Here is an 18,068-nt window from a genome sequence, read left to right as displayed (position 1 = left end):
ACAGCTTTACAGTGGATTAAATGTCACTTAAAAGAGCTTTCAACTCTAAAAACAAAAAGTTAACAAATCTATTCAAGCAGCAGCATCTGGCTTCTTTTCCTACCATAGCTGTTGTTGCCAGTTCCTGAAAGACAATTTTTTGATGCGTTGTTAGCAGTGGAGGCTGTTCCATAGGGGAAATGGGGGAACTGCCCAACCAGTTTTGATTCCTCCAAGCTTACCTGCCTGCTGCAATGCCCAGGATTGAGCTAGCCAGGGCCCACATGGCTATTCTGGTTCACATGCTATAGAAAAATAGAGCTGAGTGTCATCAGGATCCCCAAATGTCCTAAGGACCACTTTCAACAGCTTCATATAGATATCAAATAGCGCTGGAAATAAAGGCGTGCCCTGCAGCAGCCCAAAGCATAACCACCAGAGGGCCAAAAAACACTTTTCTAGCGTTTGTCTCTGAACTTGGCCATGTGGATAGGATCCGACCCACTGCAGCACAATGCCCTCAGTTGGTGTCCCACAGAGCCGGTCCAGGAGGATACCAGGTGTGTATTGAGTCAAAGGATTTTATATCTGTATTATTATTGTCTGTATTGCATTAGGGTAAAGTAACTGCCTTTTGGTTCCAGAGGGTACAGCTACTATTGGTTCATTTAAGCTGCTGTATTTGGATCCTCTGTCTTATTGGTTGCCTCCAAAAGGCAGGACTGTGATTGCCTGATATTGTTCCCTCCAAAATGTATCCTTTCTAGCTAGTTCCCTGTCCCTATAAATGTACCAGGTCACTGGTGGGAGCAGTCCAGATCTCCCTGGAGCCGGCTGCACTTAGATTTTGCTGGGCCATTCCAGGGGAAGGTCTTTTTGGTTATCGTCGATGCATATTCCAAATGGTTAGAAGTGGCGATGGTCCCTAGCATGGCATCAGCTGCCGTAATCAAGGTGTTGAGGCAGCTGTTTGCAACCCACGGGTTACCTGAGACCATTGTATCAGATAATGGGGCAGCTTTTGTATCCCAAGAATTCAGGGCATTCTTGGCTGATAACTTCATAAGAGGGGTCACATCCGCGCCCTTTCACCCATCCTCCAATGGGCAGGCGGAGCGCATGGTAAGAACAGCCAAAGAATCCATTGCGCGCTTAATGGAGGGTGACTGGTCAGCTCGCATCGCGCGAATGTTATTTTTGCAGCATGCGACGCCATGTACTGCGGCGGGCAAGTCACCAGCTGAGCTGCTCTTGGGTAGAAGACTGGTAACGGTGCTGGATTATGTCCACCCGGATAAAATGCCAAACTGTAATTCAAGAGCAACCCCCCAAGCTGAGACTGACACAACAAGGTATCTCGCCCCTGAAGATCTGGTCTGGGTGAGGAACTATTCACGAGGTTCGCAGTGGGTGGCTGGTGTGGTCACCCGGACTAGTGGACCTGTGTCCTATTATGTGACCTTGGAAAATGGGCAAGTTTGGAAGAGACATATAGATCAGTTGAGGCGCCGGGCGCTCAGCAGAGAGGAGTCTGATAATTCATCTCTGGCTAACGACGCAGAGCTGCAAGGCCAGGGTGAAAATGGCCCAGAGGTGCAGTCACCAGGGGCCTCAGCAAATGAACCAGGGTCTGCTGGTCCTCAGGATGACGAGGTACAGGTAGGGGACCCTGAGATGTCTGGGACTCCATCTGTTCCTGACGAAACCCCTATAGCAGCCCCCCTACCACAGGTGACACCCAATCCAGAACCGGCAACACCTGTTGTCAGGAGATCAAGTAGAAGTTGTAGGACCCCACAGTACCTGAAAGATTACGTCTGCTGTGCTCACTAGGGGGGGGGAGGGGTGTTGTGTATTGAGTCAAAGGATTTTATATCTGTATTATTATTGTCTGTATTTGCATTAGGGTAAAGTAACTGCCTTTTGGTTCCAGAGGGTACAGCTACTATTGGTTCATTTAAGCTGCTGTATTTGGATCCTCTGTCTTATTGGTTGCCTCCAAAAGGCAGGACTGTGATTGCCTGATATTGTTCCCTCCAAAATGTATCCTTTCTAACTTGTTCCCTGTCACTATAAATGTAGCTCTCCCCTCCTCAAGTCTCAGTCTTGTTTGCTTTAATAAAGAAGTGTTACTAGAGAACTGTCTCCAGCATATTATGTCAAGAGAGCTGAAATCACAAACCCCACGTCACAACACCATGGTCAATGATATTGAAAGCAACAGAGAGGCTGAAGAGCAGGAGCAAGGTCACACTCCCCTTGGCCTGCTCTCATTGGGGCAACCAAGGGTCAGGGGCGGAGCAAGCTGATCGGGCGCCTGGGGTGGCGTGTGGACCCTGCGCCCAAGGGCGGGGCAGGACGCTCCGCGGGGCCTCCAAGGAGTCTGCCTGCCTCCTCCCACTCAGCTGCCCTACAGCTGAGGGGGAGGCAGCGGGCGGACCGTTTGGGCAGCGCCTAAGGAGAGATGTGTGACTCTGGCGTGCTGCAGGCCCCGTGGTGAGTGCCGCCTGGCATTTTGTCACCCCCCTCAGTGGTGATACCCGGGACGGTCTCCCCGTACTGTACCCCCTTCCTCCGCCCCTGCCAAGGGTGACCTAGTCCCATGCCCCAGATTGAACCCAGATTGGAATGGAGTTGGGCAGACTGTACCATCCACGATCTGGACTCTTTTTTGGTCCTCCATTTTATTACAGCTCTCTTACAGCTGCAGTAAGATGGATCCATGTTAAGGCAATTCACTTAATGAACATTTAAATAAACCTAAAATAATGCTTTCTAGGAACAGAAAAAGCTCACTGTTGCTTTCCAGGTTGAATTTTGATCGAGTGTCACTGGTGAAATCTACACACACATAAAAAAACACTGTTAAAATGCTTTTTAGAAAAATGTTTTGAAAAATACGTTGAATTTTGCAAAGCTCATTGTGGCCATATAGTGTCACATTTGTATATTGCACTTTACAACACATTTATAACGTTTTATTTGCAGCTGTGTAGATGAGTCAACTGAATATGCAAACAAATTTAGCATTATCAACAATACATCTCCAGAAAATTTTAGGAAACAGACAGATTTTTCTGATATATGCATGGTTCCACTGATGTATAAGATTTTTGTTGTGGCGAGCTCCTTTTTAGCTTTAGGGGTCAGGGAATGTACAGTTGAGGATTAAAAAGCAAGGCAATTTATGCATAGTCTGCTGTGGTTTTAATTATTTCAGTACTGGTTTTTTAAAAAATGTTTGGATTGTTTCACTGGGGTTTGTAAGCTGCCTCAACCAGAGAATGAGTAAGGATATGTATAATTGAATGAATACAGCATGCAACATGCAGAAGAGACAGGAGTACAGTTGACAGTGGAGCTACTCTTTTGTGTGTGGAAGTGTTTCATTTATACATTAAACAGTGATCTACTTTTTAAAGCATGTGTAGGGAACCTTTGGGCCTCCAGATGTCCCTGAACTACAACTGCCATCAATCTTGGACATTGACCCTTGCTTGCTGACGGCTTATGGGAGTTGTGGTTCAGCAACATCTGGAGGCCCAAAGTTCCTCACACCTGTTTTAAAGCAAGGGTGGGTAATCTGTGGCCCTCCAGATGTTGTTGGAGTCCAACTCCCATCAGCCCCAGCCACTGCAGCCAACAGTCTGCTTGATGTGGGTTGTAGTTTAGCAGCATCTGGAGAGCTGCAGGTTCCCCCATTCCTGTGACAAAAGGTAGACGTTCCATGGCTCCCTCTTGTGGCTTTACATCCTGCTGTGATCTCCTGTTGCACAGATTTCTTCTGTGCTCTGAACTCTTTTCCATGGAAGTTTCAGCCTGATGTTTTTCCTTATGGCATTCTTGTAGCGGGAGCCCAAATGGTCCTCTTCTTGCCTTGATGGAGGAGTCTGGGAAATTCTGGGGCAGAGAGATGGCATCTTCTGTGCAGACCAGTCAAATGAATTTCCTTACCGCAGGTTATGGCTATTGGGCGAACGTTCGAAGAGAGCTTTCAGAAGGCCTTAAGGATGTGCCACCCCTCCGTTGATGGCTTCGCAGCAAGTCTGCCAGTGAACCAAGAGTGGCCTGCCAACGTGGACCTCAGGAAAGAGCTGGCCGAAGCCTCCAGCACACGGGTGTTTGCTATGGCCAAGGTATTGTTGTAGAAAGATTGGATCTCATCTGCCCTGTAGATACTCCCCCCTCCCATCCTTACCCATGATTGGTGATTTTGCATTGATCAGCTTACCTGATTATTACAAGCCAGTTTTTCTCACGAAATTACAAATTAAGAAAAGAGATCAGCACTTGGTGCTTCCATGCCATGTGGTCCTAAAGTTTGGGGTGGTGGATAATAAGTACTGTTGGAGCAAAAATAGAAGTGCCTGGTGAGCCCTCTGACAAAATTACCTTGAAATTCTCTGTGGTGACATATCCCACCACATTGTTCTCTAATTTGCTGTGTAAGAAAGAGGGTCATTGCCATAAGTAGTCATTGTGGCAGCCTTACATGAAATCTTCCCTATTAAGAGGTAGGATCTAATTGCTAATTTTCCATCACAGAAACATGAATTGGCAATCTTTTCTCTCAGATTCCCTACTTTATTGCACAAGTATTTTTCTGGTCTCATTCCTAATATTCTTCAGTATGAGAAGGGTAGATATTGATTATTCTAGAATACATAATTATATAAATCAGTATCTTAGTTCCATAATAATAATAATAATAATAATAATAATAATAATAATCCACCTTTCTTCACTTGTTAAAATATAGTTCAGACAGCTGGCAGTGTGCTGATCAGTAGTCCCTAAACATTGTTCTGACACCTGGAGCATGAACAATCTATCCCTATTAGTGCAAACCCTCATTAAGTCATGTTGCAGGTCCTGTCAAAAGTCCTTATTTAAACCCCCATTCCCCTCCTCAAGAAGTGTCATTTATTTTTGTTGGATTGAAAAGTATTATGACTATTTGCATTTGAAAACCAAATGCAATGAAGAAATCCAGGCAAGGACCCCTTGAGTCTGTATCCAGAAAGGCCGAGCAGTGCTGCTTGAAGTAACAGTTCAAGGGGGAGGCAAAGCACTCAAGGCTCACGCCAAAGAGATTGTGCAGGGCTGCCTGGCACATATTTTCAGCAAACCATATAACCACGAACAAACTGTTTCTTAGTCCATGAATTGCACCTGCCTTCTCAACTATGGAGACTAATGTTGGACAAAAGACGTTTGGTATAAATGATTTTCTTTACTTCAGAAGGAAACTGAAGCCTGCATTAAGTATAGAAGCCTTCATCTGAATAAACATACCAATGTCAGCTGCAGGTATCAAGAAGAATGTTGTAAATATTCTACAATAGATAGTAAGGTTCTGCAGAGCCCTGTGCAAATATAGCAGCAGGGTTTTCAAACTTTCTGTTTGCCAACTCACTGACTAGGAGAATCCCTGCATGCTCTACTACAGAATGGCAGAGGAACCAATCAGGGAACAGCTGAGGGAAGCTCTTGAGCATTCATAGGCAAACTCGGCCCTCCAGATGTTTTGGGACTACAACTCCCACCATCCCTAGGTAACAGGACCTGTGGTCAGGGATGATGGGAATTGTAGTCCCAAAACATCTGTAGAGTTGGAGGGGACCTGGAGGGTTACTTAGTCCAACCCCCTGCTATCCAGGAATCTTCTGCCCAGTGTGGGACTTGAATCCATGATCCTGAGATCAAGAGTCTCATGCTCTACCACCTGAGCTATCTGTCCTGTCAGTGTCTGAATGGAGAGACCGCCTGGGAACACCAGGACCACTGCTTTGGCTTCTGTGGTGGAAGAAAGGCAAAATATAAATGTAAGAAGAAAAATTAAATAATCTCTGGCCAAGTATGGAGACGCTCACTTAGAGCTGACTTTGTTGAAGCTTAGAGAGAATTCCTTCGCATTATTTTTTAATCCCCTCTGAGCCCCTGTAACTGGTAAAAGCGATGCCCATGCCCACGCTTGGCTCTGCATACAGTCATATGGACTTGTGTGTAGCTTCCCACTTTCAAAATAATTCGTAGGGGACTGTAAACAGTTTGTTCTGGTGTCCAGGACAGCCGCAATTTCAAAGAGGCACTCAAAAGTGGTATCTGAAGAAGTGTGCAAGCACACGAAAGCTCATACCAATAACAAGCTTAGTTGGTCTCTAAGGTGCTACTAGAAGGATTTTTAAAAATTTTGTTTCAACTATGGCAGACCCACACCACTACCTACCTGTAACTCAAAAGGACGTTAAGCATAAAAGTGTTTTTCAGTAGGTGAAAACAACAGCAAAATTCAGAGCATTGTTTTAGTTTGTGGCTTACAGAGCCCATCCAAACTGCTGCTGGAAGCCACACTCCATTAGCCCCTTCTCAGATGGGCCCAAGGTGGAGAATATACCTAGCATATATTTTCAACTAATCATATACTCATGAACAAACCAGTTCTTTGTCCATGAACTGTGACTGATCAATACCTTTTTCCGGCAGGCTTTGAATGACAACAACCCTGTAGACTATATCCATAAACTTACAGCCATTGATAAATGGTTCATCTATAAAATGCATAATATTGTGAAAATGGAGAAGAGCTTGAAAAGTCTTAATAGGTAAGACTGCCAAATTCCTTTCTCTTAAAGCTCACTTAGCATATTATTCACATGCTTATCGCAACTCTTCAGTGCTTGCTTCACCATATGCATATGCAGATGCAACAAAGGTTTCCATACTCATACTCATTTTTTTAAATGTTTGAACTAGCAAGATGCGCACCAGTGCTGGGCATGTATACCAGAATAAGGTAATAGAGGCAGTCTGTAGCTTTGAAGATAGTCTGAGTTACATCCTGTCTCTTCCCAGCTTGCTGTTCCCTATCTTTCCATCCCCCTTGGCGCCAACTTCTTTTCTCCTCCTGCCTCATCTTCTGCTTCATTTCCTCCACTGCCTCGTCTGAACTCTGGCTTGCATTCATCTGTGTTCTCAGACAGTACCTGCGCTGGCCACCCTTAGGGTTGGCATCATTGGGCACTGGTTGAGGTCTGCACCTCAGGACGGACCCCAGTGTAGGTCCTCAGAATCTCCTGGACCTGCTTCTCCTCTTCTTCTTTGCTATGTTGCAGCAGCACCCCCCACCTCTCTTGCCCTCACCATCCAGGCAGTCCCCCCCCCCAAATCTGGAACTTAACCTGTTGGTTCTTTATATCCACATTCCTTCTGAACCTATTCCTTGTTTCCGTGTCAACCTTTGCACCTTTATTTAGGGTGAACCGTGTTGGTTGCTAACAAGCAAATAGGTTTGAGATGCACTGTGAATGGGTAAAATGAATACTTTGAAGGTTTTGCAAAATGAAAAATGGGGGAAGTAAATATGTTTAATAAATAATACCATCACATATGCCAATCTAATAAATATTTATTGCTTGTAGCCATAGGCCATTGCAAATATAGTAAAATGCCTATTAGCACAGACATAAAACATGGATACATTCCATTTAAAATGCAATCAAAATTAAAATAAACTTTAAAACTTCCTGGGATTACTCTTAGATTTAGCTTGCTCAAATTATAAAAAGCCACTTTTACAAACCATTGAACATTTGGTTCAAGATTCTCACTCAGATTTTCTTCACTTCAGTTGCAAACTGTGCAGCTTAATAGGATATATACTTATATTCGTCAGATAAAAAATAATACTGAATTGCCCCATCCGCCACATTGTGACACCAAGGAAGATAGCCTTTTCCTTCTAAGACAGCCATACAGTGGGCAGTGCAATAAATAATGTACTAAATTGTTAGTGCACCTCTGGAAATGGTTGTATTATCTCTTTCTTATAGGGATAGAATGGCACCTGTCATTCGAAGAAGCAGATGGCATCTGTTGAGATCTTACCGTATTGGCCCGAATATAAGCCTCACCCGCAAAGAAGCCGCGTCTTTAAAATTCAAGGCTTCTTGGGGGGGAGGAGTGCAGCTTATATTCGGGCCAATACGGTAATTCTGTGAATGCTTTCCTCACTTGTGTATAGGTAACATTAGACAAATACCTTGGAATTCAGTTGTCTTTTTTAATGGCAGCCTACCACTGAATATTATCAATCCCTTCCGTATCAGGAGATAAGCGGACTTTCCCAATCTGCTGATTAAAAATGGGTTGAAAGCCAAGCATGGCCACATACTCTGTAGGAAAAGAATACAGATTCATTTCGTCCTGGCAGATTTTCATCCATTCCCGCCAATCTCAGTTGTTCATGCCAACACTTCTCTGGGAGTCTCAAGTCGGCCATTTAATGGAGCCTGCACCGACACTGGACCATGCTTTTGTTAACTCGCAGTTCAGTAGAGGGCAAACCTTTCTCTGCTCTCAGCAAACCTGCTGGTGTACCTGGATATCAAGCAAGTAATTGCCTTAAGAACCCATTTTGGAGTTTTTCCAATGAAGTGACATTGCCGTCACCCCAGTCCTCAGGCTCATAGCACATTTCGGTGAATGCTTTCCTAAGAAATATTTTTAGAACAGCCTGTGGCATTTGGCTGCCTTCAGAAAAGAAAAACTTTAGTTCTGGATACCATTTTGACAGCTTCACAAAGTGTTTCCCACTGAAGTGTGTCCTTAAAGGCACTATGCTATTCAGTGGGATGGCCATCCATTGTCCACTTGTGCTTTCTGTGTCCTTTCTTGATTATTATTTTTTAACTTTTAATTATTGCTGAGATGCTCTTTATTGCAAAAAGATCTAAACAGTTATAATGAGATCCATAGCCAGAACCTTTCACTCCTGAAAGCCGGATGAAGGAAGAACTACAGGAGTGGCTGTTCAAGAATAACAATGAATTAAAGTGACTGAATGTTCTTCTTTGGTTCAGGGAACAGGAGTTACAGTCAGAGGCAGAAATCTCCGCAAAAATGGAGACACACCCCATTTTTAAAAACCCTGCCTTTGATTAGCTGCCAGCATTAACCACATGGAGCTTCTGACTGAGATCACTGTCAGCAGATTGGTAGCTTTCTGAACCAAATGTTTATCATACAACTGTGGGAAAGAAAATGAAACTTTCTTTTAAAAAATGATAATTTTCTGGGAATGAAGATCTCTCCTTAGGATGGAGAGAAATGAGCAGTGATGGCTGCTGGATCCCCACTTGCTCCTTCTCCTCCCCACCAGCCTTTTGAAATCTTAGTCCCAGCTAGGGATGTTGTAGAATTCCAACAAAAACAGAAAAGAAAGTGGAAATTTGTGTAGTTTGTGTTTGCCTGTGGTCAGGAATGGAAATCACACAAGCAAATAGCCACATAACCTACATAGCACACTTTCTATTAAAGGCAGAGAGGCAAATAAGGCTGCTGTGTCTCTTCAGTCTGTGCTGGGCTTTTCTCCCCATTGTCAAGCACCAAGGATGTGAGTTGGATAGCTCTTTGCAGAGTTTTCTGCTGCTGTGTGTACTGTGCATGTACTCATTACTCAAGGTGATATAAATATTAGAACCTCAAGGTGTGATGCCCTTTTTGCTTCCTTCACATCTGTGTTTTGGTGTACTGTTTAAATACATACCAGAATAGAACATTCTGCACCTGATGGAACCTTAGGCAGATCATGGGTGGAATCTGAAGCAGCCCTAAGGAGAAACCTCCATCAGTTCAATCATTTCTGCTTGCCTGATGGAAGGATCTCCCCTCTCCTTCCCCCATATGCTGTTCTGGGGGGTTCTCCCGCTGCCCCAGAGCCATTTTTCTGTGTGGGGACACATAGAGGAAGGAGAGGGAGGAAAGCTATTTTGTGCCAGTGGGGTTTGTTCTGGCTCCTGCTTGTGCAATTATTTAGTGGTGTGTGTGTGTGTGTGTGTGTGTGTGTGTGTGTGTGTGTGTGTTTGAAAAGGTAGAGTGAAGATAAGTGTATGGGAAACAATCAAAGCAGGTATCTGGGCTGTATTTCTTTTCCCTTTAAATATTATATAATGTTCAATTGTTTGCTCTCACAAGTCAGTTGATTTAATTGCTTATATGCTGAGTCCTATAGAGACTTTAGTGACATTGATGGAATTGTTGCTTTTTCTGGAAATGGTCATGACGGGCTTTGACCCACTGGAGAGCAAAGGTCAGAAGCAGCACTAATTTGCATAAAGGTGCATTCATTTGTATGTGCAGAATTGGAGGCTTCTGGCCTTCTTTTAGTGCAAAATTCCAGCAGTCAATCTCCCCACTTTTTATGCCATAATATGCCCATATATCCAGTATGACTCACTTCTCTCCTCTCTTCAGAAAGCTATGATCGTGGAGGCATTTCACTCTATTATGTGACTGTATAAAACAAAGTGCAACCGATGGCAGTAAATTGAGGACCAAGGCTGTTTATTGGTCTCCATCCTTTGCTGACGTGGGCATTCTCTTTGTATTTTATGAGGCCCAGAGAGCCTCCTTGATGAATTAGTGCCTAAAACAGTAGTCCGTTTTTCCTTCGTGATGCTTCTGGCTCTCTGAGGTTCAGCCACAAGAGGGTGCCAGAAACCCACAATACATGGAAGTGCTGTTCAGGGAAGTAGCTTGGCAGAAAGCTTCCAGTTATTGTTATGAAAAGGGCTTTCAGCTAATATTTGTTCTGTTGCTCCTTTGACAATCTGTAAATTTTTAATTATATAGTTATTTCACCCAGAAAGTCAGCTGCAGTTTTAGTGCCTATGGAAGGAGGGGAGAAAGTTTGCAGTAGGTTATTTACTGTTTCACATATAATCATAGAATTGTAGTGTTGGACGGGTCCCCCAAGGGTTATCTAGTCAACCCCTTGCAATGCTCAGCTAAAGCATCCATGACAGATGACCACCCATCCTCTGCTTGAAAGCCTCCAATGAAGGAGAGCTCACCACCTTCCAAGGGAGTCCATTCCACTGCCAAACAGCTCTTAATGTCTCTGATGTTTAATATCTGATGTTTCTGATGTTTAGTAGGAATCTTTTTTCTTGTAACTTGAATCCATTGCTTCAGGTCCTACCCTCTGGAGCCAGAAAAAAAGAAGCTTGCTCCATCTTTCATGTGACAGCCTTTTGGATATTTGAAGATGGCTGTCATATCTCCTCTCAGTCTCCTCTTTTCCAGGCTAAACATGCCCAGCTCCCTCAACCGTTCTTCATAAGGCTTGGTTTCCAGACCCTTGTTCATCTTGGTCGCATGTTCCAGCTTGTCAATACCCTTCTTAAACTGTGGTGCCCAGAAGTGGACACAGTACTCGAGGTCTAACCAAGGCAGAATAGAATGGTACTATTACTTCCCTTGATCTGGAGTAACTTTGAATCTATCTTCCATGTCATGATTTATTATCTTTCTGATTTCACTTATGCATTCATAGTTACTGTGGTTGAAATGAGCCAGAATTTCCCACCATTTGCATTGAGTCCATTTGCATTGCATTTGTTCAGACTGCTAAGAAATTCAAGCTATTTTACTATGTGTGGATTTGTGTAGTACCTTTTCTTTTAAGGCACATGAGAGTTGACTCTCATGAAAGGATCTTGGATATTTTCACAGATCCGACTTAATTGGTTGTTTATGGACATAAATCAGAACATAATTAAGAATTGGAAGGGATAATTCTTTGAATTTTGCGATGTGCACAATATGTGTATTTTACAGGGGAAATACTTACAACATGCATATTTTAATGGAGAAATAGAATGGGTCATTCACATTAAAAATTCACATTTTTAATGTGAACCTACATGGTTCACGTTTCCCAAGTGAACTGAAACATTGCTGTCCTTCAAAATGTGGACATCTCTGAATTTTGTGACATAGTCTTCCAACCAAAAGAACGCTTACAAAAAGAGAACGAGCCTGCGTTAGGCAAAAGTACACAGAATAATGCTTGTATTGGTGATAATGAGGTACAGAGTGCACTTTATTTGGGGAAATAGTTAGCACAAGATGCACATATTTCTTTAAATGCACTGAAGTTGTCCATGAATGTTCACAGAATCATAGAATTCATAGAATCATAGAAATGTAGAGTTGGAAGGGTCTCCTGAGGGTCATCTTGTGGAACCCCCTGCAATGAAGGAATCTCAACATACTCTTTTAAAAGTGCACAAATTAACATGGAAATGGAGAGGGCTGAATTTAAGGTCGAGGAAAGAGAGAGAGAAGCCAAGGTGCACACATTCACTTTCCGTAGTTTCCAGAGAACTGAGTCAGTGTGCGTCCTCTGCGTGTTCAGCACAGAATGCGAGGGATATTTATTGATTAATATCCCTGTCCTAAAGATTTTTTTTAAAAAAAACAACAACAACATGCACTGATATCAGAGGGAATGTTAGGGAGGCAAGGGAATGAAAGTCAGGACAGAAACAGGCCCCATCTTGGTACTTCACACTAGTTTATATACTAATAGAAAATGATAATGTATTGTGACTTCAACTAAGGGTAGAGTCCTATATACCACATCAGGCAGCACTTCTAAATGACGGCCAGAGGAAAGTTAATGTCATGATAGAAATAGGATTTGGCATTTTATGCTCCCCCTGAAGCCTGCAGTTTCCAATCACCGTTCCACTCCCCCTGCCCCCTGTGTAGATTTTGTTCTACCTTCACTGTAAAACTGTTTCCAGCTTGAAAGTAACCCGCTGTGACACAAGCTTCACTTTAGATCCCTCAGCAATGTTTAAATATGACCAAGCGCTCATTGGCAACTTCCCAGCTGCTTGCCATGCATCTCCGCTAGCTGCAAGGTGGCTCTTCTATTACCATTATTATTAATTGTTTGCATTATAAAAGTGCCTAGAGGCCCAGCCATGAATTGTTCCTATGGAACATAGAATCCTTTTGAAAAGCAGATGCTTTATTTGGCTTGATCTGCTAGACAGATAAATAGACTAGAGAGTGATTAAACCCTGTGAAATGAATTACATTTAGAAGAAGGAAATGCTGTGATTATTACCAATCCATAGTTCCTGCTATATCCATGATATACCCATATTTTCTCAGTTAACCGTCTGCAGCTCTTCACACATTAGGATGGTCAGCTGGTGTTCCCTGGGCCAGATCCAGCCTTCTTCCAAGGCTAAGTTTTTCAATGCAATTGTATCTTTCCACCATTAGGCCCTACCAAAGTTTACTCTCCATTTCAAGCTGTTGGAAGGTTACACTATCTAGCTCAGTGTTTCTCAAACTTGGGTTTCCGGCTGTTGTTACACTACAACTCCCATCATCCCTAGATACCAGGACCAATGTTCAGGGATGATGGGAATTGTAGTCCAAAAACAGCTGGAGACCCAAGTTTGAGAAACCCTGATCCAGTGTTGTAATGGGTTAAGGGGCTGCTTGTGCGTAAATGGCTGAGTTCTCAACTCATGCAATCAGTTTCTAAACTCTCCCAGTCCGCGGAGCCATGGATGCATGGCTACCTCAATCGCTGGCAGAATCCGTCAGTGGGCGCTTCCGGAATTTACGCCAACATAAGAGTTCCTTAACGGAAACTCTCCTTCTGGATTCTCTGCATGACAGTTTCCTGCGCAGAGTAGGTGTCCCCAGCGGAGGTCCTGAAACCTCTCCGCTGTTCTCACTGGAAGTATCTTGGAGCCATCCCTCCGACTGAGTTTCTGCAGGAACTCTCTCTCTCCCCCTTCTGGTTCCTTCCTCAGCATCCGAGGGTCTCCTACCCTCCTTGAGCCCTTCCACCACCTGACTCTCCGATGGTAGTTCCCTGACATCCACCTCCCCTCCAGGACCCCCCTCACCCCCCGTTTCCCCCTCTTCTCTGGGTGGTGAGGCTGGGAACCCTCTGAAAGAATCCTCCTCATCTTCGGATGACTCGAAAACCGCCCTCCACCTACTACTGTCCCTTCTTCCCGAATACTCTTCCCCATCTGATTCTTCTTCCTCTTCTTGTCCTGATTCTGGGAACCCCTCGAACTCCCCTTCTTTGTCAGTGGTGCCGAAGTGTTCCTCCCAGAACCTAGCCAAGGGCTGAGGCTTCCTTGGGTACCGGAGATGAAACGTTCCTACTAAAACCTCATCATCCACCGTTTCTGCTGGTACCCAGGTATTTTCGGACTCTGGTTCCCCTTCCCATGCCACTAAATACTCCACCTGTTTACCCTTCCACCGAGAGTCGAGTATTTCTGCTACATGACTGCTGCTTTCCCTCTCTTCTACTTCCGGTGCCGCGGGAACCTCACCTTCACGTCCCAAAAATTCCCGCCCCTCCCGGTATGGTGACAGTAATGACCTATGGAATACTGGATGCAGTTTCATGTTGTCTGGCAACCTGAGTCTGAAGGCCACCGGATTGACCTGTTGTATAACTTCGAAGGGTCCCAGTCGTTTCGGCCTCAATTTCTTGCACCCGCCCTTGAATGGCAACCCTTGTGTTGACAACCACACCCGGTCCCCCACCCTTATGGTCTCGTCTTCCCTTCTGCTCCTGTCTGCCTGCTTCTTGTATTCTTCCTTGGCCCTATCCAAATTCATCTTGAGCTGTTGATGTATGGCTTCCATTTCTTCCACGAAATGTTCAGCTGCCGGTACGCTCCATCTTTCCCCTCCTTCCCCTGGAAAGGCCCTAGGGTGCCACCCGTAATTGGCCATAAATGGACTCATGCCCGTGGACACATTTTCTGCGTTATTGTATGCGAATTCGGCCAGGGCCAATTTCTCTACCCAATCATTCTCTCTGTCATTTACATAACACCTCAGATATTGTTGCAGAATACTGTTTGCCCTTTCCGCCTGCCCATTTGTTTCTGGGTGTCTGGCGGTCGAGAAATTGACCTCTACGTGCAGTAAGCTCATGAGCTTCCTCCAGAACCTGGACGTAAATTGTTTCCCTCTGTCTGAGACCACCCTCAAGGGGGCTCCATGCAACCTAAAAATGTGTTCTATAAACAACCTGGCGGTTTCTTCCGCTGTCACCGCATGTGAGCAAGCTATAAAGTGGCACATCTTGGTTAACAGGTCCCCCACTACCATTGCCGCAGTCTTTCCCTTGGATTTTGGTAAATCTCTCATAAAATCTATGGAAACTGCCTCCCATGCCGTTCGGGTGTGGGTAATGGTTCCAGCAACCCCGCCGGTGCCGCCCTCTCCCCCTTTGCTCGCTGGCAGCGGTCGCACCCCCTTACATACTCTCGTACATCTTCCCTCACCTTGGGCCACCAGAACTGCCTGGTAACTAACCACATGGTTTTGTGTTGCCCAAAGTGCCCTGCGGTGGGGCTGTCGTGTAGTTGTTTGAGTACTCTACCCCTCAATTCCCCTTCCGGTATGTACAATGCCCCTTTGTAATACAACGCCCTATTCCTTTCTTCAAACCCCCCTGTGTTCTCCCCGGCTCTCCTGAGCCCTCTGAGCTTATCTTGGGCATATTCATCGTTCTCTGTCCCTTCTACCAGTTCCCTTTGCACCACCAATGCTGCTCCACAAACCCAGTGGTCCTCTGGGATAATATGCCTTTCCTCGGGCGCTCCCTCCCCCTCCATATACTCTGGCTTTCGAGAGAGAGCGTCCGCCCTGACGTTCTCTGGTCCCGGTACGTAGCGAATCTCAAAATGGAATTTGGAGAACTCCTGTGCCCATCTCACTTGTCTCTGGTTCAGTACTCGGGCCGTTCTCCAATATTCCAGATTTTTGTGGTCCGTGCACACCTGGACCTTGTGCTGCGCTCCAATCAGCAGGTGTCGCCACCGCCGAAACGCTTCATGAATGGCGAGCAGTTCCCGGTCGTACACTGTGTAGTTCCTTTCGGATTTATTCAACTTCCGCGAGAAGAAGGCACACGGTCTCCAGTCCGACTCATCTTTTCCCGGCTGGAGAAGCACCGCCCCTACCGCTTGATCAGATGCGTCCGTCTCTACCCTCATCGGCTTCTGTAGATCTACGTGCAAGAGCTGCTCCTCCGACGCAAACACTTTCTTTAGCTGTTCAAACGCCCGCTGCGCCTCTTCCGTCCAGGCAAATTTCTTCTTACTACTGAGACAATCGGTGATGGGCACCGTTAAGTGGGCAAAGTTTTTGATGAACTTCCGATAGAAGTTTCCAAACCCCAGGAATCTCTGCACGTCCTTCCTGGTTCTGGGTGTCTTCCATTCCAGTACCGCTTGGACTTTACTGGGATCCATGGCCAATCCCTTGTCTGACAAACGGTACCCCAGGAACTCCACCTCTCTGGTATGGAACTGGCACTTCTCCAGTTTTACCCACAGCCGGTTTGCTTGCAGCCTGCTTAGGACCTCCCGGACATCTCGGACATGCTGCTCCTCGTCCTCTGAGTAGACTAACACATCGTCTAAGAAGGCCACACAGTTCTTATAGAGCAGAGGTCCCAGGACGTGATGCATGAAGGATTGGAAGCAGGCTGAGCCCGTCTGTAATCCGAAGGGCATAACGAGATACTCAAAGGCCCCCAAGGGGGTGAACATGGTGGTCTTCCATTCATCTCCCTTCCTCATCCGTATCAGGTTATATGCCCCCCTCAGGTCCAGCTTGGTAAAAATCTTTCCCTTCCTCACCCTGGTCAGAATGTCGTCAATCCTGGGCATGGGAAAGGCCACTGGTTCTGTCACCGAATTGACGGCCCAGAAGTCCACGACCAGCCTGGGTTTTTTCGAGTCCTTTTTGTCCACAAAAAACACTGGGCTGCCCCCCACTGCTCTTGACTCCCTGATGAACCCTCGTTTCAGGTTCTTGTCTATGAACTCCCTTAACTCCTGCATCTCCCTGTCCGACATAGCGTACAGTTTGCCCACTGGTAGCTGGGCTCCCGGGAGTAGGTTAATTTGACAGTCAAAGGGTCTATGCGGGGCAGTCTATCTGCTTCCTTTTCGCTGAAAACATCACTCAGGTCTGCGTATTGTGGTGGTAGTTCTCCCTTTTCTCCCACCACCATCCCTGCCAGACTTGCCCTAGCCAACCCCTGAGTTTCTCTTCCCTTGCAGTGTTCTAGGCAATGAGCTGACCCAAAAGAGACTGTCCGCTGGTGCCATCCCACTAGCGGGTCATGTAATGCCAGCCAGCTCATCCCTAATATGATGGGCGGCCCCGCCAGAGTGGCTACGTGAAATGCAATGACTTCCGTGTGCCTTGCCACCCTCATTGTCATCGGGACCGTTTGTTGGCTCACTTCCCCTCCCAGAAGTTCCCTCCCATCAATCGTGGTCACCTGCAAGGAATTCCTTAAGGGCAGCATCTGTATCTGGTGCTCTGATGCAAACTCCTTGCTCATGAAATTGCAGGAGCTGCCTGAGTCTAACAGGGCTTTTATCATGAGTGGATGTCCATTGGGTAGCTCTAGCAGCACCTCTATGACTAGAGCCGCTCTTGGGGGTTCAGGCTTGGGCACGTTCACTGATCCTTGGCCTGGCTGCTGTGCCCTGTCGCTGGCAACCAGGCGTTGGCTTTTACCTGCTCCTTAACCCCCTCCTCCTCACTCCCAACAGCTCCCACCATTCCTTGCCATCCCTTCCTTTGTGGGCACACTCTGGCAAAATGTCCTGGCTGTTGACAGAGGAAGCATTTTTTGGCCCTCTTCCCCTCCTTCTTCCGCCCTTCGTGGACGTTTGAAATTCCGCGCGCGTGCGCAGTCCCAATCTCCATTGGTTCCACTGGCGGGGAAGGTTGCTCCGGCATCTCAGGAATGCGGAAATCACTCCAACGCTCTCCTCTCCCTTCCCGCTTCTCCAGAGCCCTTGCCTCTTGGCGTGCTCCAATCGCAAGAGCCGATTTGGTCAGCTGATCCATAGACTCCGGCAGGGCGCGCGGGAAAGTTCATCTTTCACCGCCGGGGCTAGCCCTTCTTCAAACAGCATTTGAATCGGGTCCGAAGACAGGTCCCACCCCAATTTATGTATGAGCATGGTAAACTGTGTCCAATACTCCCGGACGGACTGATTCCCCTGTTTGCATGCCATTAACTGTCTGCGTACCACGCCCTGTTCAATCTGGCTGGAAAACATCAAGTCCATCGCGATAAAGAATTTCCTCAAGTCCTTTAAGGCGTCATTATTCGATGCCATCAGGGGCCTCACCCAGTCTCTAGCCCCCCCCCCTCGAGGTGCCCAATCACAAAAGCCACTCTCGATTCCTCATCGGCAAAGTCATCAAACTGCAGGTTC

The 18,068-nt window shown here is 46.0% G+C and overlaps 1 protein-coding gene across 2 annotated transcripts in view; it reads left to right on the top strand.

Moving 5' to 3' along the window:
• CPS1 (carbamoyl-phosphate synthase 1) overlaps positions 1-18,068 on the top strand; it is a 215,805-nt gene that overhangs the window by 97,200 nt on the left and 100,537 nt on the right. For both annotated transcript variants that reach the window (XM_081856008.1, XM_081856007.1), the window contains 2 exons: positions 3,939-4,115; positions 6,466-6,584. In XM_081856008.1, coding sequence (XP_081712134.1) covers positions 3,939-4,115; positions 6,466-6,584 — 296 coding nt within the window. The remainder of the gene's footprint in view (positions 1-3,938; positions 4,116-6,465; positions 6,585-18,068) is intronic.

This window comes from Podarcis erhardii (genome assembly GCF_964252035.2).
Source record: "Podarcis erhardii genome assembly, chromosome: 1".
In the NCBI taxonomy this organism is placed as follows: Eukaryota; Metazoa; Chordata; class Lepidosauria; order Squamata; family Lacertidae; genus Podarcis; species Podarcis erhardii.
The sequence above is the reverse complement of the archived record's forward strand: the minus strand, read 5'-3'. Positions and strand labels throughout refer to the sequence as shown.